This window comes from Gekko japonicus, unplaced genomic scaffold (assembly GCF_001447785.1).
Source record: "Gekko japonicus isolate JY-2015 unplaced genomic scaffold, Gekko_japonicus_V1.1 scaffold1039, whole genome shotgun sequence".
In the NCBI taxonomy this organism is placed as follows: domain Eukaryota; kingdom Metazoa; phylum Chordata; class Lepidosauria; order Squamata; family Gekkonidae; genus Gekko; species Gekko japonicus.
In genome coordinates this window covers 314,837-339,801 of record NW_015164218.1, presented here as the reverse complement: position 1 = coordinate 339,801, position 24,965 = coordinate 314,837, and the positions used below count along the sequence as shown (strand labels likewise).

Here is a 24,965-nt window from a genome sequence, read left to right as displayed (position 1 = left end):
AATCTCCCCCCCCCCGATCCCTCCTGGGAGCCTGGGGCAATGACTGTGCTTGCCTCTGCCAAGCTCCGATTTGACAAGACAGTAGGAACAGCATTTGAAAAAGACCCCCCACCACCACACCAGTCCTGGGCTCTTGGGCCTCAAGCAGGCCTGCCCTGTGAGCTGTGCTGCTTTCTGGCTGTGCCAGCTCAGCATGCCACAGCCTAATGCTCTGACAGCCTCAGCTCTGGCTGCCCATTCAGGCCATAAAGCCCTTGTGGCTTTGTGGCCATTGTCCACCTGGGGGCCGCTGAGCTTTGGCTTCCGGCCCTTCTGAGCATTCCTGAGTCATGGCTTGCCAGAAACATCAGGTCTGCAGGACCAAGAAGACACTTCGTTCCTCAGCAGCTGGGAGAGCAGGCAGCGGGATGGGCGAAGCACTCATCCATCCATTTCAACCCACTTCTCTTCTGCCATTATGGCTTAATTCTCAAGCAAGCAAGAAAAAAAGGTTATGATAGCCTTCAGAGGAAAAGAAGCTGATCCTGAACAATCCCTATTAATTCTTACAGCATCACCGCAGCACTTCCCTCTGCCTGAACCTTCCATTATGATAGCCTATTTGTATTCACATGGATTATCTGGACTTTTCCCGCTTTATCCAGGGAGGACAAATATTTCCTTTTCCGTCTCCTCCACTCTAGCTCTCTTTAAGTGTACAATGCTTTGCATGTGCAAGGTCCAAAGCTTCATTCCTCATATCTCCTGTTAAGAGGAAGTCAAACAGCAAGGCTGGAAAAGACCTCTGCTGGACCAAGTCAAGCTAAATGCAGTGGCCTTGATGGTTCACTTGCCTCACCGTCCAAATAATTATTGGTATCTTAAACAGGAAAAACAGAAGTTTTCTAAGACATTCTCTACTGCTCTTGTTTTTGTTTGAGAAACACATTTCCATTTGTATAAAGGCACTGTTACATAAACCAGTCAGTAGTAACAGATGCAACAATTCACACCAGAGCATTATTGCACATGCAATACCTCTTCCTCCCTTCTTTCTTTTTCAGCTGAACCAGGGCACAAAGCTGTACCTCTGCACAGCCATGAAAGAGCCTGTTTAATGACTTAAGGAGTAAGGAAAACAAGGAGACTAGCCCTGCCATTTTGAAGGTGGAGCTTAACTGCCTTCCCCCCCATTGCTTGCAGGACTCAGATAGTTGGCCTACAACTACCCTGCACCAGTGTTCCCTCTAAGCTGAGTTAGTGTGAGCTAGCTCACAGTTTTTTAGCCTCCGGCTCACACATTTTTGTCTTAGCTCAGGAACGATGCCTCCAAAGCAAACTACTTTATGCAGTAGCCAAATCGCTCGCTCACAGCTTTGATGCCAGTAGCTCACAAAGCAGAATTTTTGCTCACAAGATTCCACAGCTTAGAGGGAACATTGCCCTGCACTTTTCCTGATGAGTTGCATCAAATATTTTTTTTTTGGTTTTTTTGCATCCTGCTGGAAAAACAAAAGTCCTGGGAGTCCTATGAATTGTGCTCAAAAGGAGCACATCAAAATGCAGAAGCTTCCAAAAAACAGGGACATCCAGCAGGCGACATGTGTTCATGCTTCACTTTAGCTTCCACATTTTTTCCTCTGTGAAGGCATCCAGGCAGCATGTCTGAAGGCTCAGCAATTAAGGCCACAATCCCATGGACACCCTTAAGTGGAACTTACCTCTGAGGACTGGGTGGTGAGAGAGAAGAACTTGCAACCTTATTTAGCAACGAGCTACATAGTCCTATGAAGTAGGGCATTCTTTCAGTTTACAGATTAAAACGGAGATTAAAAATGGTGAATCAAAGCTGCTGCCACATAACATTAAGGATATGGGAGAGCAGGATTTTGAGAGAAGAAGGATCTGCAAACTACTGGCAGCAGCTTCTTCAAGGAATGGAGTTTGCTTGCTCCTGTTGTCCCACTTGGCAGTCTTCATCACAAATGGTTTGTTCACCTATTTACTGCATACTTAAACAGGTGGTATCTGGTTTGTTTAACCTGTAACTCCTTCCATTTCAGCACATTTCTCAGCTGCTTTTATGTACTCTATTGAGTTGTTGGCCCTGGACTATTGAATCATAAATATCACCTGCTGGGGTGGGGGTGTGTGTATGAATGCTTGTCAGAGCTTGTTAATTTTATTTCAGCTTTGTTAATTTTGCTTCCTCTGGCAAGAATTTAGCAGCCTTTATTCTCCACAAGAGAGCAGCAAGTTTATTTTAAAAGAATTGAAATTTTACTAATATCCTCTTTGAGGAACCGACCCGACCAAATAGACTATAACTGACAAAAACACAGGCAATGTGACAAGGAACATAAATAGCCTTACTTGACTCTGAAGCTCACTCTGCTGCTTAAGGCGCAGGTTCTCTGGAGTGTCTGCCACCATGGTAAAGGACTGCTTCGGGTAGTGTCTGCAAAAGGAAAACATGAGGTGGTGTTAAGTGGCTGCCCTTAATCTGGTTCAGTCAGCAGCAAACCCCCCCCCCCCAACACTAGTTCTGGCCATTTTTTGTCACTATGAACATGCTTCCAGGTTGTTCATCGGCTCCACCCAGTTTCTCTCTAGATGCTTTCATCTGTTTGACAGCATAGACATTTGCTCTCTATGAAGTGTCTCTATGACTGCTGCTTCCAGTAAATGGAGGATTATAAAGTATTGGAAAATGCAAAGGAAAATTCTGACAGTCCCATGAAACCCCACTTAATTGGATCAGGCTGCCACCCTGAAAATGGGTAAGATCAACAGTTGCTTGTACCCATGCATTATCTGCTGTGGCTTCCCACTGGGAGGAACGCCCTACCTTACATTTCTCTCATTCTGAAGAATTAGTAAAATGGAATGTTTGGGGAGATTTTTTTAATAAAGGGAACAAGATTGCAATTAATGCCTGAAATCCGAGGCACTTGTCCTTGTGCTCTTCACTGTATATATTATGCTGTTTTACTGCATCATCCTCCGATTTTGTAATCCTGCTTTTCCGTCTACTATACAATTTTCTGATGCATTCTCCTCAGTTTTACTGAATTGTTTATTCTATTACACTGCCCCCATTACATTGTTTTAATTGTGTAACCTGCCTTGAGCCTCAACAATAAATGTGAACTAGAAATGAATGAATGAAACTCATGGGCAATATGATCCTCATGGGTAAACACCCCCCTAACCCATGCGTTTAAGGTCTCATTTGTCCTAGAGAAAAGTGGGTTATAAATACATATATGAACAAATCCATTGTGGATTAGCTCACAGAGAACAATTCAAATTTAGCAGTCATATATACAGATAAGCAAGAAAGCTGGATGGCAACTAGTGTTGCAACTGCCTAAAAGAGAATATAAGAGCCCCCCCCCCCCCCCACCCCCCCCCCTCTCCCTGATTTCCTCTAAAAATGGAAATTGAGAGGGGGATTGAGGAAATTTATGTGACATTGTCTCAAAAGTGCATCACTCATCTGTTAAAAGCAGTGTTTAAACTAATATGGCTATATGCCATTAAACGTTTGTAAAACTGCTCTCTCTAAAGCCCGGCAATCCTTCAGACATCATACTGGAAAAAAATACTTTGAACAGTACAGAATACAGAGCATCTTCAGGTTTTTGGCTCAGCTTCGGAGCCCTGTCAAGCATCTAGCCCTTGCAACATAGTAAAAAAGCCTTTTGCTTCTCAAGTACCATAGCACAGATTCTTCTATCTTCTGCATCATGTGAAAAACTGACAAGTTAGTAGAAAACACACATGTAAGAAACAAACTACCATTTAACCCACTGTTCCCAACTTAACTTAACTTAACTGTGTGTATGTATAAGTCTGAGAAGGAAAGTTTCACTTGCATTTCATGAAGTGTGCCACATGAAAGTCAAGAGCCTGCTTGCAGGGAGGGCGGGGTATAAATTTGATAATAAATAAATAAAATAAGAAGCTTATTTTAGTTCATGCAAAACTTTCTTTTTGGGAATTCCACAAAGTTCAAAAAGTTCAGAATCAGAAACTATGGCTGTCAGAAACTGAGAAATAAGATGTATGATGTTTGAAAGATACATTGTTTACTGAGATGCAGTATATTAAAACTAATATTAATTCAGAATAGCTTGCTCTGTATATTTACTATGATACTTGTGGGCTGCTCCTATGCAAGTTTACTCAGAAGAAATCCCACTGGATTTGATCAAGCTCATTCTCAATTGTCCACAGGACTTTACCCTTATTATGGATGATGATGAAATACTATAAATAGCCAAATTACTGCAACCCCTTCATTACAGGAATATGTATTTTAAGCTCTCAGAAAATTTCTTCTATTTCCAGAGAGTAACGGATCAACACACCATTTAAACTTATATCATAAAACTTTCCTTTGCTACAATGTGGGCAGTTTCTATTTTCATCTTTTAAAGGTTTATGTCAAGTCAGTTAAATATATATATATAGTTGTTTGCTTCACTAAATGCAGCTCTGGCTCAAGAACTCAAGTTTCACAAAACAAGATAATATTACTTTTTCATTCCAAATTGGACAAATGCAGAGATTAGTTGCATGAGATTTTCATCTTGCATCTTGGGGCTCTGTTGACAATCACATAAAAACCTGCAGTGGACACATCAGTTTTGCTTCCAAGTGCACTAGAAGTATAAGGAATCCCTTTTTTCAGAACAGCTTTTAAAAAATCAGACAGGCTTAATGGAGAACTGGCTCAAATTTATCGGGTTTATCTGGCTGATAAAGGATTAATTACAAGCACTAATCTAGGAAAGAGGTAAACATGTTTATCCCTCAGATACACATACAGTTAAAGGCACTGAAGGCATTCCTTAGTATGTTTTGCATTAGAAATGTACCTTTCAGAAGGGCTCACATTTGAACCATTAACCTGCTGTAAACAATCAGTCAAGGATGGGGAAGACGACATCTTTGCTACAAGCACAGGAAAGAAGGATTTTGCCCAACGACATACAGTGGTCAGGTTTCTACACATTCTCCTAGCTCACCCAGACAACTCTCCTATGCCACAACACAAGCCTAAACTATGAATAAATACAACAACTTAGACACATTTCAATGCAAATTATCCAGACTGCTTAATTGGGAAATATTGATATTATAATGGGGGGAGGGGCAGGGGCAAGACAGCCAACCAAAACTGTTAACATACTCAAAATCTTAGTGTGTGAAAAATTATATTTTGAGAGAAGATGGCAGCGAAGACACTTGAACCAAGTCCTCCAAAGAAACACAGCTGTTCACTGGGTAAAACCAAGTTCTGGAAACTATATTTTTACTGCTGGAAGGGTGTCCAGCAGCACAGAAGAGGTAGAGGTAATTTGCCTTCCCCCCTCTACATTCCAAAGCAACCTGTAACACATCACAGCAGCATAACTAGGAAGAGAAAGTTACTGCACAAAGGATGTCCCCCCCCCACCCACACGCACTTTGTTCCCTGAAACAGAAGTTGGCACATTCCTCCTTACCCAACACTCAAAAAAGCTTTTGCTTTTTCTGACCTCCCAAATGAGATCTGCCTGGCACATTCAATGTTATCTTCTGGACACCAGGCCAAAGTCTGTCTTATTTGTCTGATGAAAGTTTCTCCCCCTTCCTTCTTTAGTTTCTTCCTTTTCTTTTGTGGTCCATTCCATGGTAACTCCTTTGTTGTGCTGTCCCTGGCCTGCTTTTAACCTGGTCTTAAGTTTAAAGCTTTTAATTCGTTTTAATGCTTTATTTTACTAGTGATTTGTAAGTCTCCACCTCTCTCTCTCACAACATGGGATCCAAAGCATAGAAACATTTAAAAATAAATACATTATCATGATTGTGCAAGGCTTTTTCAGTTAACTTAGCTGGTTAACTTAGTTAGGTTAGACAGTGTCATAGATGCAACAAACATGAAATTGAGCAAACTTCAGAGAACGGCGGAAGACAGGAAGTGATCTGGTCCATGGGGCCGCGAAGAGTCGGACTCGACTGTGCGACTGAACAACAACAAATAGCTACTACAGAAACAGATATGCCATGAGTTTGAGAAGTGGTAACTGAGTTAATGAGGAGGCAGCTTCCCTGATCTTAACTTGGGAGACATTTTCCCATGTAATTCTCTTCCTAAAGTACCACTCTTTGTGCTAGCGCATGATGAGAATTTACAAATAATTTAACCTTGCAAACATTAGGATGAAAGAAGATCCTTGTGTTGCATATGCCTCTCAAGTGCAACATCTGATGCAGATTCCTAAGCATTTCAACTTTCTCTTAAACCCCAATCCTCTTCCATAAAGTTTCTAGTCCTTCTAACTGCAGAAGGATGTTGAAAATGAAGCAACTGCTTGCTGAACTCAGATCATATTAAGGGCTTGGAGAAGCAGGGTCTTCACTGCTGTGTACAGCTACTTGTCTCTCCCTATAGCTAGCAGAATTAAGAACAAGCACACATCTACACATGTGCATAATTCTTCCGTGTCACAGAATCTGTGTTGCCTTGGAGCAAAATTTCCCAGCACAGTGCATGCAGAGCCTTGACTGGATCTAACAGAATAGCTCTTCAACTTCAGAGCTTGGGAATCTCAGCTGTCCTTGGGCTATATCAGTGAAACAGTCAAGCACTTGTCTCTCCCTCCCACTCTTGAATATTGTCAGTGTTGCTTCCTTGGCATGGGAAGAATTCACTGCCTTCTCGAGTGAGTGCCTCTGCTCAAGTTTGTCATGCTGAATGAACTGGGGGAGCAGTGATGACTCAGGAGAGGCAGGGTGGGAGATGGTTCCCCCTCACTTTGTTTTAAAGCTTCCCCATGGAACCTTAGGCCTTTTAATTCAGTACAATCCTACAGAGGAGATATGAAGCCAGAAAACTATTTCAGGCCATAAGAACATAAGAGAAGCCAATGTTGGATCAGGCCAATGGACCTTGGTTCATATCCCCACTCTGCCATGTAGCTTGCTGAGTGAGTCTGGGGCAAGTCACACCTTTAGCTTGAACCTACTTCACAATGTGGTTTTAAGGATAAAATGGGGAAGGAGAGAATCAGCTATGCTCCACTGAGCTCCTACCAGGAAGGGTGAGAGAAAAAATACATTTGCCTGTCTTGCTTATGCTGGGCTACCACAAAACCAAGCTGCAGTGAATTCCTACACCCACAGATCACCCTCCCCTTGCAAATACTACAGGAGTGTATGAGTGTTTTCCGGTTCCCACTAATCAACGGCTAAAATAAAACACTGAGAGGTTTCAAGTCTATTCAACTGTCATTTAAAGGAGTGAAGTTTCTGACCCAAGGAGAGAGTTCTAGAATTTTATATTTCCAAGGACCAGTGTAGTACTAGAAAGGCAACTAGAGAGGCAAACAACTTACACATATAGTGCTGCATACACACAACATCTCATGTAAGCTAAACAGCCTTGCTGGACAGGTGGCTTTAGCACACCAGGGATTCACAGCACAAGTAGGTGGTGCCCACATAGCAGGAAGGGACCCAGTAAAGCAAGATTCTTTTGCACCCTTTCCCCTCCTCTATTTTATCCTTACAATTGCCCTGTGAAGTAGGTAAAGTTAAGAGTATAACTGGCCCAAAGTCCCTCAGTGAGCTACACAGTAGAATTGGGGTGGGGTGGGGTCTCTCATCTCATCTTAATCTAACACTCTATGACTCTGGCCCTCAGGTTAGTCTTTCCTTTGCAGCATCATATTAGCTTGCTAAGGGGCTATGGCCTAGGCACAGACATTCAACCTAAACTACTTCATAAAGTTGTTGTGGGGAGGAGAGGAGAATCACACAAGCCACTTTGGGTCGCCACTGGGGAGAAAAGCAGTATATTAAACAAACAAATAAAATCAACTTGAATGTAGGAGTTGCGATTGTCCCATCCTTCATTGTGCTGCTCTAGCCAACTCTTCTCTACCTTTTTAACATAAACTGTAACATGGGAATATACTGACTTGCCTCAAACATAGTTGAAAGGGCAGATTATGAAGGACTTTGTAAATTAAAAGTGCTATTAGTCATCACCCCCACAGTGTTTGTTCTAGGTATGTCGGATGCAGCATTTTGACTTTTTCTCCACTAAGAAAAGCAAATATATTGGCTTATGTTCCAGAAAGAGATGGGTGGTGGTAATGTTGACAGTAGTTTGCTTAGCTACTATCTCCACAGCATGACAACCATGTATTATTGTCAATACATAACACCCCCCATAAGCCCCCAAACATCTGAAGTATAAAGTTCATAACAATCTAATCTCTTTGCTAAAACCCATATTTACATAAAGTTGTTGAAGAGTGCCTAAAAGTGAGCTGCAAGCCACTGTAGGAAGAGGGAAAATACCTGCAAGCACAATTTAGCAGAGATGCAGGAAGTGCAAGATTAAAAATATTTCTAACCCAAAAAAGGATGTGCCTAGATCTGCTCACTAAGAATTTTTTTAAAATAACACAGCAAATGACAGCATGCTTTCAGAACATACCACAGACAATCATTTGTAAAATGGGATGGTCAGGGACACTTTCCCTATTACTTCTAATGAGGAGACTCAGCCTCTCCTTCACCCAAAATGTTTGCAGACCTATGGTCATATGACATCAGCAATAGATTTATATCGTGCAAAAGCATGAAAACGAAGAGACCACCAGCAAGATTGGTAGGTCACTGTCCCATATACTAAAGACAGGAGGGGGGGGGGTATTGCACTCTAAATGCAGGTGCCCCTCAATATGCCAGAACAGTATATATAGTAGATAGAAGTAAATCACCCTGGCTATGGAGGCATAAAAATGCTATCAATGTTGTAATTCTGAAGACCTTTCAAAGTGGCCTTCTAATATGAAGACACTGTTGGCATCAACTCTGAAATCATTGGACAGCAGCAGCACAATAAGGTCAGAAAGATGCCATTTTGAATTTACATCACCTCTCTGCACTCCAACTACCTTCAACCCAAATGTTATGCTGAATATGCAACTAGCTCGACTTGCCTCTGTAATTTCTACTAAAACCTGTCCATGTACTCCGAATTAACTTCCCTCCCTCCACTACATATCACGGGAGGCTTTTAGCAACGAAATGCAGAATCTTTTTATATCAACACACAAGTAAGTCCTAATAGGTAAGTAGGGTGAAACTGAATATGCAGTTACTATTATGGCATTACCCCCACATTTAATGCAACATGTGGGCTTTAGAATTATGTGCTAAGTCATAAAGAAATGATCTTGAATACTTTCCCAAACCCAGTTTTAGGAGAGCGTATCTGCTGGGCAGCAGACAGGATGCAGGCCCACTGACTCTGAACAAGAGCTACAGGAGCAAAGTTAAGGTCATCTGCTCAAAAATGGTAGATAGACATAGAATAGGAACTACAGAGAAAATAAAGGGGAAGCCAGGCCTCAGCAGTACATGGATTGAGAACTGCCAGAAGTACAAGCTGGGTTTCGAAGAGGTAGAGGAACTAGAGATCAAATTGCCAATATTCGCTGGATTATGGAGAAAGCAAGAGAGTACCAGAAAAAGATCTACTTTTGCTCCACTGACTACGCTAAAGCCTTTGATTGTGCGGATCACAACAAACTATGGCAGGAGATGGGAGTACCAGACCACCTCACGTGTCTCTTGAGAAACCTGTATAAGGGTCAAGAAGCAACAGTTAGAACCGGATATGGAACAACTGATTGGTTTAGCATAGGAAAAGGAGTACGACAAGGATCACCTTGCTTATTTAATATATATGCAGAGTACATCATGCAAAATGCTAGCCTGGATGATTCAGAAACTGGAATTAAGATTGCTGGGAAACGGTACATTGGACCTACCTGAAGGTTCTTTCTCTTCAGTGGAGAAGTCATCCAGGAACTGGTTAGGTCACACCTTTGCTCGCTCAGATAGGCTATGCAAATTTCTTTTGTTGCGTGGCTCCTATTGGAGTGGCCCAGGCTGACCTTTCCAGTCATGTGCAAGCCCTGTCCATGGATCGCTGTTATCTTGTGCCTTCCTTGAGTCCACGGCCCTTGTAACATTACTTCGGATCTTCGCCACCCTGACCTTCTCCTTTTTGTCTGTATGGGTGGGATGTGGATGACTTCTCCCCCACTGAAGAGAAAAAAACTTCAGGTAAGTGCAATGTACTGTTCTCCTTCAGCGGGGGGAAGTCATCCAGGAACTGGTTAGCTGTACCCAAGTTGTCCTTATGGGTGAGTGACTGATCCTATGTCATGGTGCAAATTTATGCATGTACATTTACGTATATATTTGAACTTATGTCTTCACCACCTACTGTAACACTCTTCTGCCAAACGCTGTCTCGGCCAAGGCTGCTTGGTTCATTCTGCATTACAAACGCGGAGAAGGACCTCCAGGTCGCTGCTCGGCAGATCTCATCGACAGTGGCTCGCGTGGAGAATGCTGCCGACGTTGCTGCCGCTCTCATGGAATGTGCTGTCAGTTGGACTGGAGGTGTGCATCCCTGCACCTCATATGCTTTAGTAGTACATTGTTTGATCCAGTATGCCAGAGTGGCCTTGGATACCTTTTTGCCCTGATTTGGGGCCCCGTATGCCACAAACAACGCGTTGGACCTTTGAAAGGTAGCTGTCCTGTCCAGGTATATACGTAGAGCCCTACATACATCTAGCTTGTGCCAGACCTTCTCTTTAGGGTGCAGCAGTCTTGGGCAAAACGAAGGTAGTGTAATAGGTTGATGTAGAAGGCCGAATTTACCTTGGGAATGAAGGATGGGTCCATTCTCAAGGAAACTGAGTCTTTTTGGAAGACGCAAAATTCCTTCCTCACTGACAGTGCAGCCAGTTTGGAGATCCTCCTGGCCGTAGTCATCGCGATGAGGAAGGCGACCTTCCAAGACGTAAGACGGAGTTCAGACACCTTCACGGGTTCGAATGGTGGTCTTGACAAGGCTCGCAACACTGTGTGTAGATTCCACGTCGGAAACCTGTGCCGTACTGGAGGGACCAGTTGGATAACTCCCTTCAGGAACTTTTTAACGTCTTGGCTTGTGGACACCTTCCTTCATGCCTCGTGTCCCAGGCACGCTTGTATGGCCGCCACTTGTCTCTTTAACGTGTTCGGCCAAAGTCCTTTTTGCCATTCTTGCGATAGAAAAAAGATGACATCCTTGTCCGAGGCTCGCAGAGGCTGTATCCCGTGAGCCGAGGCCCAGCTTACAAATGTTCTCCAGGTATGACTGTAAATGCGACGTGTGGAAGGCCTTCTTGCCTGCAGCATGACCTCGATCACGTCGCAAGGAAATCCCTTATCCGCTAGTTGTGCACGTTCAATTTCCATGCAGTCAATCGGAGCCACGCTGGGTCCGGGTGGAGAATGGGTCCTTGCTGCAGCAGGTCCGGCCTCAGAGGCAGGGTCAATGGTGTCTGGGAAGCCAGCTGGACCAGGTCCAAGAACCACGGTCGTCTTGGCCAGTGAGGCGCCACTAGCACCACTGTGGCCCTCTCTCGTCTGATTCTGTTGAGTGCTGCCCCTATGAGGGGTGTGGGAGGAAAGGCGTAGAGGAGGCCATCTGGCCAGGGGTGGGACAACACATCGACTCCTTCCGCAGCTGGATCTTGGTATCTGAATAGGAACCACTCCACTTAGTGGTTCTTGGAGCTCACTAGGAGATCCATTACTGGAACTCCGAACCTTCTTGTGAGCTGAGCAAAGACCTCCTTGTTCATCGCCCATTCACCCGGGTCCAGATCCTCTCTGCTCAGCCAGTCCGCCTGTAGGTTGGCTAAGCCCTTTAGATGTTCCGCCTTGAGGCTCCTGGTAAGTTTCTCTGCCCAACGAAGTAGGTGCCCAGCTTCTGTGAAGAGGGACCTGGACCTGGTGCCCCCCTGCTGGTTGATGTGTGCTTTGTGGATTGTGCGTACCAGTACATGCTGGTTCTGTATGTGTTGCTGGAACGCCTTCAGCACTAGCATTACTGCCCGGAGTTCCAGCCAGTTTATGCTGTGAGAGGCCTGTGCCAGGGACCACCTGCCTTGCATGACAAGGTAACCACAGTGTGCTCCCCAGCCTCTCTTGCTCATGCCTGTGGTTATCACCAGTAGCTGGGGCCTGAGAAAGCTGACTGTCTTGGCCAAGTTCTCTTATTGTGTCCACCAGTGCAGCTCCCTTCGGAGGTCTGCTGATATCGGTATCAGGATGTGCTGTTTTTTGGCCACGTCCCGCTGGAAGGGAAGAAGTGTCCACTGCAACGGCCTGGCGTGAAACCGCCAGGGAACCAAGTTGATCATCGAGATCATCAATCCCTGCAGTGCTGCTAGCTGCATGAGATCCGCTTGATTTTTGGCTCTGATTTTTGGATCTTTATCTGCTCTGGGAGGGAAACCATTGCTTGAGAGGTGTTGAGCTGTGCTCCTAGATGCACAAGGTCCCTTGTGGGTGTCAAGTGGCTCTTCTCCTCGTTGATGAGGAAGCCGTGTGCACACAGGAAATCCCTTGCTCTTTGGGTGTTGCAGACTGCTGTTTGGTAGTCCTCTGCTCGGATCAGGACATCGTTGAGTTACGGGTACATGTGGATCCCCTGCAGGCGCAGGGCCGCCATCAGAGTCACCATGACCTTGGTGAAGACCCTGGGGGCCGAAGAAAGGCCAAAGGGCAAGGCCTTGTATTGGAAATGGTGGTCCAGGAAGCAGAAGCACAGGAACTGCTGAGAGGAGGGGTGTATAGGGATATGTAGGTACACCTCCTTGAGGTCCATGGAGATCAACAAGTCTCCCTGTTGTAGTACTTGTAAGATGTGACGTAGTGATTCCATCCGGAACTTCCTCTGCACCACCCATTGGTTCAGTCCTCGCAGGTTCAGTATCGCTCTCCAGTCCCCCGACTTCTTCGGAACGACAAACAGGACGAAATATACTCCCTTGAAGCACTCCCTTACGGGTACCTCTTCTATTGCGCTGATGTCCTGGAGATGCAAGATTGCTTCCTGCAGTTGTCGCATGCGTTTCTTGTGCCTTGGGGCTGGGGCTGGGTTGAAGCTGCGATAAGGGGTGCCAATAAGTTCTATCCTGTAGCCATGGGATATGATCGCCTGCACCCACTGGTCTGTGGTGGTCTGGCTCCAAACTTGAGCAAAAGTTTGTAGCCAGTCCCCAATCTGGCTGTCATGCCGCTTGCTTCTTTGGTAGGACACACTTTTCTGGTCTGTAGGCTCCTGCATGCTTGGGGGTGTTTCGCATGCCGTACTTAAAGTATTTGAATGATCTGTGATCTCTGGTATAGCGTCCGCGACCGGCATTATAGTGGCCACGAAAGGAATGCGAAGTTCTGGGTTTGGCATCTCTCTCACGACGATAGGAAGATGACAGCATGGCCTTCTTCTTTTCTCTAGTCTCCACAAGTACCTTGTCCAGATTTGACTCCCCAAAGAGCAGTCTGTCAGAAAACTTTTCAGTGGCCAGGTTACTTTTTGACAAAGTGCCCACTTTCCAATGTTTGAGCCAGATGTTTCTGCGAATGATGATGTTGGCTGCCTGTGCCCTGGCGCAGAATTGAATGCTGTCTTGGGATGCGTCCGCAGCAAACTCAGCCGCACGCTTCATCTTCAGTAGGGTTCTCCTCAGGTCCAGCGGGGAGACCTCAGGGTTCTGCAAGAGATTGTCTGCCCAAATGGCGGTGGCCCTGGTGAAATCGCTGCTGAGCAAATTGCCAGGGACATGGCCTCATGCGCCTTCTTCAGGGCGGTTTCATTCTTTCTGTCCATGGCGTTTTCCCCATCTTTAGGGCGTTTTCCCCATCTTTTGGCATCACTGCCCCAAATGAAGAGCCACCACCGGGGCATCAATTAAGGGTACCTTCAGGTCCTCCATTGTTTCCTCGGGCAAGGAGTAAAGGCACTTCGCTATCGCTAACAGGGAGGTTCCACCTCCTGGGTTAGCCCACTCTTTCTGAGTAAAGGCACTTCGCTATCGCTAACAGGGAGGTTCCACCTCCTGGGTTAGCCCACTCTTTTCCGAATCACATCATCAAAGTAGTCCGGAAAGGGAGAGAAGGTCTGGACCTTAACAGGTTTTTTAAAACCCCTAGGATCTAGCTTCTCTGAAGCTGATGACCATGGCTTTTCAGGCACTTCCATCTGGTAATTTAAAGTGGAAATGACCTTTGACAAAAGCCGTTGGAAATGCTCCATCTGGAACAGGTGAGAGGAGGCCGGTTTCACTTCTGTCTCGTCCCCGAACCATTCCCCCTCCTCTTTCTCTGCGTTGGTCACGGATGTAATGGTGGAGGCTACTTCCACATGTTCAGAACTAATGCTATTTAGACATTCTCTGGCTAGGGTGGTGCCTAGCTCTGGCCATCTGGGTACATTGGCCTGATCACACACCCCTTCCATAACACCCGAGGTCCCATGTGGAGGGGGTGTCCCTGGGCTCCTAGGCCTTTTTGCTGGGGACCTTGAGTCCGAAGAGGATTAGAACGTTGAGGAGTGATGGCGTCCCTTGCGTTTAGATCCCCTGGAGAAATATCTCCCTCTGTGCTCCTGGGAAACCAGCTGTGCTGTGAAATGAGCAGCTGGGGGGCCCCCCTTGGTTTGAAAGAGCATGGGGCTATTGCGCTGGTGGCCAAGATCCCCCCATAAATGGCCACAGCCAAGGAGAGCCCCCGGGAAAAACAGGAGGAAAAAGGTAGCCAAGCGCCACACCGTTTTGAAGCTGTGGTGCCTGGGGACTTGTGGCTGCTGCTGCTGCATGAGCTGTGGCTGCAGCTGAATGAGCTGGGGAGGGTGGGCAGGGGAGCCTGCAGTTGCTGCAGCTGGATGGGCTGGTGAAGTGGCTGGGAACCTGATGCCGTTCCCCGTGGTCCTAGTGCCCCCCGCAGTTCCCCAATGCCCCAAATTATGTCCCTGTGCCGGTCACGGAACCAAGCTCAGGTTCGGGGACGGCAGTGGCACTGTTCCATGGGGACTAGTCCCCGCCAGGACCGCCCCCCCGGTCGGAATGGGCTTACCGGGTGGGCATGCCAGCCCTAGCGTTTTCCCACGTTGCTTCTTCCTCGCTGCACCATCCGCCGCTGTTCTCGTCTTGGCGCGGGGAGTAGGGAGGGGTCCCTTAGAGCGGCCCAGCCCTCCTGCGCTGACTGCGACCCCCGGGTCGCCATCTTGGAACACTTGCGTGGGGAGGGAGCGGGGGCCAGCCGGCACAATGCGATCGTCCGGCCCTGTGCCCGTGGAGCTTTCTTCCGTTTGCTGCAGCAGCGCGATCTCCAGCTGCTGGTCTTCATGCAGCCCAACTCCCAAAGCCTCGGAAGCAATGGTCTGCAGCTCCACTGGTTCCGTTGCTGCGGCTATCTCCCCTCCCTCCGGAGCCCCGGGAGGTGGGGGAGGCAGTTTCTTCTTTTTTCCATCTTGCACTATCTGTGGATCCCCTTTAGGTCTCCTCCTGGAAAGGGCTTCTCGTATTTGATTTAATTATTTTTTGTAATTTTGTAATTCCTCTGGCTTGGAGTAGGCATCCTACCGAGCGCAGGGCTATGCAGGAACTGGAGAGGTCAGCCTGGGCCACTCCAATAGGAGCCACCAACAAAAGAAATTTGCATAGCCTATCCGAGCGAGCAGAGGTGTGACCTAACCAGTTCCTGGATGACTTCCCCCCCACTGAAGGAGAAAACATCAACAACCTCAGGTATACAGACAATACCACTCTAATGGCAGGAAGTGAAGAGGACCTAAAGAGCCTTTTGCTAAGAGTAAAAGAGGAGAGCGCAAAGGTTGGCTTGAAACTCAACATCAAAAAAACTAAGATCATGGCATCCGGCCCCATCACTCCTTGGCAAATAGAAGGAGAAGTCGTGGAAGCAGTGACAGACTTCACGTTCCTGGGATCCAGGCAGATGGTGACTGCAGCCATGAAATTAAAAGACACCTGCTTCTTGGGAGGAAAGTGATGGCAAACTTTGAGGGCATAATAAAAAGTAGAGACATCGCCCTACCAACAAAAGTCCGCATGGTCAAAGCAATGGTATTCCCAGTAGTACTGTATGGCTGCGAGAGTTGGACTATAAGGCCGAGTGCCGATGACTAGATTCTTTTGAATTATGGTGCTGGAGAAGACTCTTGAGGGTCCCTTGAACTGCAAGAAGATCAAATCAGTCAATCCTAAAAGAAATCAACCCTGACTGTTCCCTGGAAGGCCAGATACTGAAGCTGAAGTTCAAATACTTTGGCCACAAAATGAGAAGGAAGCACTCACTGGAGAAGACCCTGATGCTGGGAAAGATTGAAGGTCAAAGAAGAAGGGGACGGCAAAGGATGAGATGGTTAGTGTTATCGAGGCAACGAACATGAAATTAAGCAAACTCCAGAGCATGACGGAAGACAGGAGGGCCTGGTGTGTTGTGGTACATGGGGTCGCGAAGAGTCGGACTTGACTGTGCGACTGAACAACAACAACATCAGAGGTTGCAACAAGTTTGCTTTAAATTCCCCTAAAAGCTCAGTAGCTTTTCAAATCAGCCCCACAGTGGAATTTGTTGCCCCCTCCTAAACAGAAATAAATATAATTCAAAGATGTAATCCACACATGCCTGAAGTCGCAAAAATTAAAGCAATGTTCTGAAAGGAAACATCCTCACTAACATCAGTAAGATACTTCAAGACAGTCACTCCGAAGTTTTTCCGCATTAACATGCGTCACAGCAACCCACGTTAGTAAGACATTTCCATCTCCATTCCACTAGGAGCAATACATGTAGTATAAAGGACAATAAAACCACAGCTTCCTACTTCTACTCCCCTTGCAAATTCCTATCAAAAGCAGGAGTTCAGATCTCACCCTGTGTGAATTGTACTTAGAGATCACAAGACTACACTCTAGATACATACAATCAATTTTATATTTGACAGAGGCTTCTCCTATGTATTTTGTAAACAAGTATAAATAGATCAACTATCTTTGCAGCACTCTTTTTTTGTACACAGTGGTTCTCTGAGCAACTCTTCAACCACTTCCTTTTTTCACCCTATACTCATAAGGCCAGCCAGTCTTCAACTGACTTAGAAGGATCCAACTCTGCTTAAGATGCACTGTAAATTAATATTCTCAGGTACACTTTAGACAACCTATTTGTACAAGAGGCTGATAAGCAACACCTTCCTAGCACACAAGAGAGCTGATAAGGGAGGCAGGCAGGCAGTAGACAATAAGCTGTTCAGTTAATCTAGCAGTGGCCTTAGAATCTAATGGGCCTGGTAGAGGAAGGGCAAAGGCTTTTGGGACAGCACCCAACCTCACCAGTGATGAGTACCTAAGTATAAATAGCCACTGGTACCTATGATAAAAACCATTTTCAGGTGCCCAGAAAAGAAACAACTTCTGTACCCCGAAGACAGTTTCTCATATATTCAGGCTATTTATGCCACAAGTGAGCTATTAACCATGGTAACCTTACTTGCAATTGCAATTATCTGTTTAGTTGGGTAGAACCAACAGATGGGGCTGAAACAAACATACTAAGGGGGGCATACAATGGGCAGAGCTGCAGCTTGAATCTAGCTACCAACAGTTGTTTGTAGTTTAGCAGGAAGGAGCCACAAGTGCATTAAAAAGAGTTGCTGGGGTACACAATCAAGACAGGGGTGGGGCAATGAAGGGCTACCTCTTGGTTCTTATTTTTAAATGCAGCCCTAGAAAGGGGATAAAAGCACAGGACCCAGAACATCAGTTTCTACTGTCTCCAAAGCCATCTATGGGGGGAGGGTCAAAGGAGTGGCAGCAGCATGAATTTAATCAGAACATATAATTGCCTAGGGACACATATACACACAGTAATTTGCCTGCCAATGGAACTGGATTTCTATGGGAGGAGGCGGCTGTTTTCCCTTCAAGTCTTTTACATGCTCCCAAATATACATAACACTATGGGTAGAGACATACTGGCACATTTATGGTTCAGTCACGGTTCATGAGCTTTATGCTGCTACTGTGGAGAGCTGGCTCCTTAGTTTGCCATGGCAACCATCCAGTGCTCGTGTTCAAGAAGGGGGTTCTCAGCAGTGGCCTCTGGGTTTCGGTGGAGAGCAAAGACGAGAAAGCAATTTGAAATTGTAGGAAACCGCCCCACCCCCCAAAGGTAACTGCTCTAACTCCAAAGGGAAAGGGAATGCAACTGTGAAATACTGTATGAAAGATCCTGACAAACCAACGAACTGCAATGCAATAAACTCGCCAAAGCTGGCACTCCTGTTTCAACAGGCATTCCAAAACACTAGGGAAGAAATCTGAAACAATGCAGCTGAGTAGAATTAGAAGTTAAGACTGTGTCAGCGTTTGAATTTCACTTTAGACTCTATTGGTTATCTTCTGTGTTAAACGCTTCAGTATCCAATATACCTGATTCCACACAGATTTAATTTACTCATTCATACTTAAATGCTGATGTTATCTCACAAGCCATAGCATAGTAGAAGGGCACAGCACTAGATAAGACACATGAACCACACTGTCTAGTCAGACAGAGGGAGCTACCTTGAATATTCAGACTGTCTACATCACCAGGGACCCCTGGAATTAGGGCTTGAATCAAGAGATAAAGTGGATTTAACCATGAATTGCCACTATGGAACTGTATCCCCACAGTGGCAAGCGACTGGCTAGGAAGACTCGAGCACCTAGTGTTACCAGTTACCAGTCCAGCTCTTCTTCAACAAGATATTGGCTGCTTCAAGAGAGCACTCATAGATTTATGTCCTTCATTTATACCCTCCTTTCTCCCCAGCAAGAAAGTCTTTAATAGTGAAGAATCTTTGGACATTGGTAGACTGCCACGTTTAAACATGCATGCTTTTTTCACAAAAAGCCCAGGTAAACATTAACAAGTTATTTTTGCAAAGTCAGACACCAAATCTGTTCCCTGGAATATTTATATTGCTACCAAATATTAAGGAAGACAGAAAATGAATATTCCAATGCAAAGAAGAAAGCCTGGATCCTGTCTTATGACTGGAACGAGACCCGACACTCACAGGTTTGACAAGGCAGTCAACAGAAATACTAGCATTAGTGGTTATGAGATCTCTTCTGCCATCCTAAGATGCAGACCTAATAATCAGAGCAGCTATTTAAAAGGTTTAACAAACAGGCTGCTGCCTCTTCATATAAGCCTTTTTAATGACTCAGTTCCATCATGCTCGTGTCTTAATATTATCTATGTTCTTCCTCAAAACAAATTCGAATCCTCTTCTTTGTTGGCAAATTGCTGTCAGCCATGTACCCACGCACCTTCAACTCTCCACAACTTCACAACAATGGGAAGGGGGGTTAACCCATAGCTCATTTTCTATCACAGAAGAGAGATGTGGCAAAAATACTACATGGGCAAAAATACTACTACTACAACTACACTGGCACCAGTTGACAGCTTACCTAGAGTAATGAAAAAATTGTTTCCCCCCCCCCTTCAAACTAAGGGTCACAAATTATTTGCTTACCTCTCAGAGGTCAACAACACTGCACAGAAAATTTAGATAACGCTATTTTCCAAACGTCTGGTGAGCTTCAGTCACAAAGCTAACAAAATGTTCATGCATTTTGATTTATCCCCAAAAACTTCGGAAGTGATACAATTATATGCAAGTTCTTTCATTTTCCTCTTCCTTTATCTCTGCTACCACCACTTGTGATCAGACTTTTCTCTTTTGCCCTTACCTGTCCTAAGTCCTTGAGATAAAACAAACTCTAAAGCTGAGAAACAAAACAAGAGAATCATACTGCTCAAAGGTTCTAAAGACTAAATATGTGACCATACTTTGAGAGTACAGATATGGTACTTGGTAAGCAGCTGGGGTTACAGGGAAGTTTAATCTCTGACAAGGAAACATAAAAGACAGAACTATATTAACATACAAGTTCAGTTCTTTTAAAACTATATTTAAGCAGCCACTGCAACAGGTAAAGTGAAGCTATTTAAAATCTGGTTTCCCAATTCAACTGAAAAGAAGTCATTAGTTCCAAACACTGCAAGAGGTGACATTTGTGTGAAATTTGCTACTAGGCAACACCATTCCCGCCCACCAAGTTTTTAAGAACACAAAAAGTGGGACACAAGCAATAACAGCATAACTTGGAGAGAAGATTCATGAATGGGGGGCACATCAGACACAGGCAAAGCGTAACAAGTCGCTTCTCTAAGCTATCGGTGTTCAATTCATATATTAGAATAAGTGGTAAGCACTCTCCTCTAGTATCCATATGCAGCAGCACAGGGGCCAGTCTTCTACAGTCTGCCATATTCTCACTGAAGTCCTCTTCATGGTTGCTATGTTCCCTGATCCAGAAGTTTTTTGGGTGGGAGAATCCTTTAACCTGCCAGAAGGCCAGGGAATAATTTCCCCATTCATTGAATAACTGAAGCTATAACATGCAGTATCAATGACATATACAGGCTCAAACTCAGTGGCAGAAAAGCTGGTGGTAATGTGCAACTACTCATCCATCACCTTTCCCCTAAAGGAAAGGCTAGAGATAGAAGGGTACTCCAGAGTTATCTTTCATAAAGAAAGGCACCTACTAAAGAAGAGCTGAATTCACTTCCAGGATAGTCTTCTCAAGCTGCCACTGACCAGGGCCAATCAAGCAATACTCTGTATTTACTATTTTTCAGCCTGTGAAATAATAAGCACATAAGCAAAAAGACATTCAAGCTTATCAATCCACAAAGTTCCTTCTCTTTTGGCCCTACAAGAAAGGCTGCAAAAGTCTTCCCAATCCACTGCCTTAAAAAATGGCTGGGAGAGACTGAGTACATAAATATTTTAAATAAAAATTTAAAAAACAAAATAATTAAAAAGAAAGCTGACACTCAAGATAGGCAAACCATGTTGTTTTCAAGATAATTCCGTAGAACACAGACTCAAAGCGTGTTGATCTTGGTTTGCGCTAACTTCCACTATTTGCACCCTCAAGCTTCTCTCAAGGAGTGCACAGCCATAGGAGAGGAACAAGTGGACATCTGCACAAGGATTAAAAAGTGCAGGTGAGCACCACAGTGTCAGAGCGGTGCAAAAACTCACCCAAACTGCAATGCAGGAAACAAAACATGTGCTAACCTCTAACTATGTGTTTTGGTCCTTGGTGACAGAAATAAAACTGTTGCTTCCTCAGGAATCAGCTGCATCAGCTTCCAAAGGCACTGAAAATGACAAGCTGTCTGCAGGTGCTGAACATCCAGATCTATTTCAGAACACACGAAATAGGGAACATACAAATCTTTCAGCACTAGAATTTAGAGCCCCATTTTAGGCACTGTTGAAGTACTCCCATACAAACATACCCTGACTGGGCAGGGAAAACCTTAAGCCATTTTGAACAGCAGGTCTGAGGTTGAGCTGCTGTAAGTTCACTAAAACTACCCTCAAATTGAATATTTAGAAGTTTCTAGTGTTTTTACAGAAGTGACTACAGCCACGACAGAATGCGGATGCAACCCTCATACCATGTTACACTAAGATTTCCACCGCAGTATTCTTTCTAGAAAGCTTGCTACAACAAGAAAAACTGAACTGCAGCCAGCCAATACAATTTCTCCAATACAAATTCCCTCCCCCCCAAAAATATTACTGTTTTTAAGACAGCTGTTGTGCAGAAAGAAGTGCTGCATCTTCCTCCCAGGCATGGGGGTGGGTGGGAAGAGGAAATGGCTGTGCAAGTAGGCCATTTGCTTCCTGCCAGCTATTCTACAGCATTTAAAGGAAAAAAGGCCAGTTCAGTGGGGTCTAGGCAAGAAAGACTGCCTCTCCCATTAACCACAACACTCCAGCAGTCCCAATCAATGGTAGTACTTCCTTCCTTTTGTTTTGAAGGAAAATTTGCCTACTTCAATGCTCTTTGGCCAAGTTTGCTTATATCTGTGTAAGAACCAATATGTTGATCAAATTCCTGATCACTTAACAACAGCTAGTCCACCCTGGTTCACGATCAACCTTTCCTCCTCCTCCCAAGAAACTGCAAACGGAGAATAAGGTCTGCTTCCATGCAACCATGTACAATTGTTGCGTTGTACAGTAGCAGCAGGATATGTGTTCATTTCCAAAGCAGCAATAGATATGAGGTAGGAGACTGAAAACATTGCAGCTGCCAGGCTCAACGTGGCGTAGTGGTTAAGAATGGCTGATTCTAATCTGGAGAACCCACATGAAGCCTGCTGGGTGACCTAGGGCCGGTCACAGTTTTCTCAGAACTCTTGTCAGCCCCACCTACCTCACAAGGTGCTTGCTGTGGGGAGAGGATGTTATTTGTAAGCTGCTTTAAGACTACTTAAGGTAGAGAAAAGCAGGATACAAAAAACATCTTTTCTATATGAAGAGAAAGGTGGGAGAACCAAGACAGTGGTTTTGCTGGCAGACAGCATGGGAGGGGTGGGTGGTGCTATAAAAATGAATGCCTTTCATGTTCACAATTCTGGATCAAGGATAAGAAATGCATTTGAACTGTAGTTAGCAGAGTAAATGTCAAGGAGCCCTTTATACTGTCAGCTGCCCTCTTCATCTTGAACTTGCTAGCTCGTTTAGAGAATATCCAAGTGGAGACCCGCAAAAAACTTGTGGGATGGTTATCCCATTCCTCACACCTTTGCTTCTTCCCCTCTCCCCCTACCTCTCTCACACTTTCTCCCATCTGCCCCCCCTTGCTTACATTCTCTCCTCCATGCATGTTACTTCCTCTTTCTTTCTGACCCCTCATCATTCTTTGTTTTTCTGCCCTCCCACCCCATCACTTTTTCTGCCCCCATCACTCTCCCAGCCTTCTGCCTGCTTCCTCCCCCACCTCGCAGAGCAGCAGCAGCAGCAGGGGTGGCAGTTGCTCCCAGCCACCCACCTACTTCCTCTACCCCCACAGCAGCAGTGGCAGTGCTCTGAGAATCACAGTGGAACTCCCAGCTATATTCTCCTTAGGGCTGCCAGCTCCAGGTTGGGAAACTCCTGGATATTTGGGGGTGAAGCCTTGGGACAGTGAGGCCTGGGGCAGCAAGCAGCCTCAGTAGGGCCAAAGCAGCCTTTTATCCAGGGTAACTGATCTCTGTCAGCTGGACAGCAGCTGTAGTTCTGGGTGATCTCCAGCCCTCACCTGGAGGCTGGCAATGGTTGTTCTTGTGGAGGAAATGGCTGGTTTGGAGGGGAGAGTCTATGGCATTATGCTGGTCTGAAGTTCCTCCCCTCCTCAAATCCCCCTCCCCGCCCCCCTTTCAAATGTCTAGAAATTTCCCAACCTAAGAGTTGGCAACCCATTTCCTTCCCACTCAACAGCCAACCTAGCTTTATCTGCCTTTCTATCTTCAGCTTTATGCCTCTAACCCCCTCCCCCATAGCTTCTACCTAGAAAAATTACAGTCTTTCTCCACAGCGGAGACCAAAGCAGCTTACATTATTCTCTCCTTTTTATCTGTACAACAACCCTGTGAGGTTGGTTAGGTTGAAAGTGTGTGACTGGTCCAAAATCACCCACCCAGCTTCCACCACAAAATGGGGATCTGAACCTGGGTCTCGCAGACCCTAATCTGAACCTCTAACTGTTATATCACACTGGCTTTCATAGGGTAATGAAAGTGAGATGGCTCCAAGTTGCTGCCAAGCCTAGGGTTGCCTGGGGGGAATTTTTTAACTTTTTGAATTTCTCTGCAGACCCACAGAGTCCCTTGAGTCTGTAGAAAAACCTATTGGGGGAAAGTGATCCCTTATCTGTGGAAATAAGTATCCACATGCAGAGGGGACTCCTGGCTATAAGTATGTAGATTTGAACTAAAATTAGCCCTATATGGCTACAGAAAGGCAGTTTGGTGTAGTGGACTCTAATCTGGAGAATTGGGTTTGACTCCCCACTCCTCCACTTGAAGCCAGCTGGGTGACCTTGGGCCAGTTACAGTTCTCTCAGAGCTCTCTCAACCTCACCTAAGGTATCTGTTGTAGGGAGAGGAAGGGAAGGCGATTATAAGCTGCTCTGAGATGCCTTCAGGTAGTGAAGAACGGGATATAAAAACCAACTCTTATTATTATTATAACCTCAAACCAACTATTAAATCTGCTATCCTGAGTGAGCAAAATCTCAATTTTCCTTTTCTCACGTCATTTATCCTACTGCAGTCTGGCCTTCCAACATAAGGTTTGCTCATGTACTTTCGGGTGGGGTGGGAAGGGGGATTATTTAAAACCCAATGGAAATTCAACTCACCCATCACTTAACTGTCATCTTCTTAATTCTGCATCTAAATAAATTCAATCCCTGCAACCAGAAACCATTTAAATATGGTACCGATTATGACTAATTTTGTTCTGCTGTGTTGCCATAATAGTTAACACACACACACACACACACAAAAGAAAAACAGGTTGCTTACCTGTAACTGATGATCTTTGAGTGCATTCACACCCATGCGCACGCGCTGGATTGATTGGCATTGTAGCAAGCTCTTTTAACGGATTTTTGCACCCAGGCCTCGGGCATGCGCAGGCACCCCACCGCGGGAGGGCGCGGGACATCCCGCCAGTTCCTTCGAACCGCCGCAAATCAAATCCTATTGAAAATGTAGAAGCTGACAGCAGCGGGGAAGGTGATGTGAATGCACAGATGACCACTCGAAGATCATCAGTTACAGGTAAGCAACCTGTTTATCTTCGACGTGGTCTCTGTGGGAGATTAGCGAGCAGTGGCCTACCTGGAGGAGGGTGCTGGCAGGTCCTTACTGCGTCGCCAAAGATAGAATGTGACATCCCGTGTTGGTATTAGAATTCTTACGGACGTCCAGGGCGTAATGCCTCATGAAGGTGTTAGGCGTGGCCCAGATAGCAGCCTTGCAGATGTCCGTCAGGAGCACTCCCTGGAGGAAGGCAGTGGAAGCCGCACCAGCCTGGGTTGAATGGGTCTTGACAGGGCCAGGCAACGGCTGCTTTGCAATCAAGTAGCAGAGGTGGATGTGACCCGCAATCCACTTTGAGAGGCGTTGAGCCATGATGCGAG

The 24,965-nt window shown here is 45.5% G+C and overlaps 1 protein-coding gene across 1 annotated transcript in view; it reads right to left on the bottom strand.

The window, feature by feature from the left end:
* Window positions 1-24,965, bottom strand: part of LASP1 (LIM and SH3 protein 1) — a 62,467-nt gene that overhangs the window by 21,844 nt on the left and 15,658 nt on the right. The window contains exon 3 of the mRNA XM_015408520.1: window positions 2,353-2,437. Coding sequence (XP_015264006.1) covers window positions 2,353-2,437 — 85 coding nt within the window. The remainder of the gene's footprint in view (window positions 1-2,352; window positions 2,438-24,965) is intronic.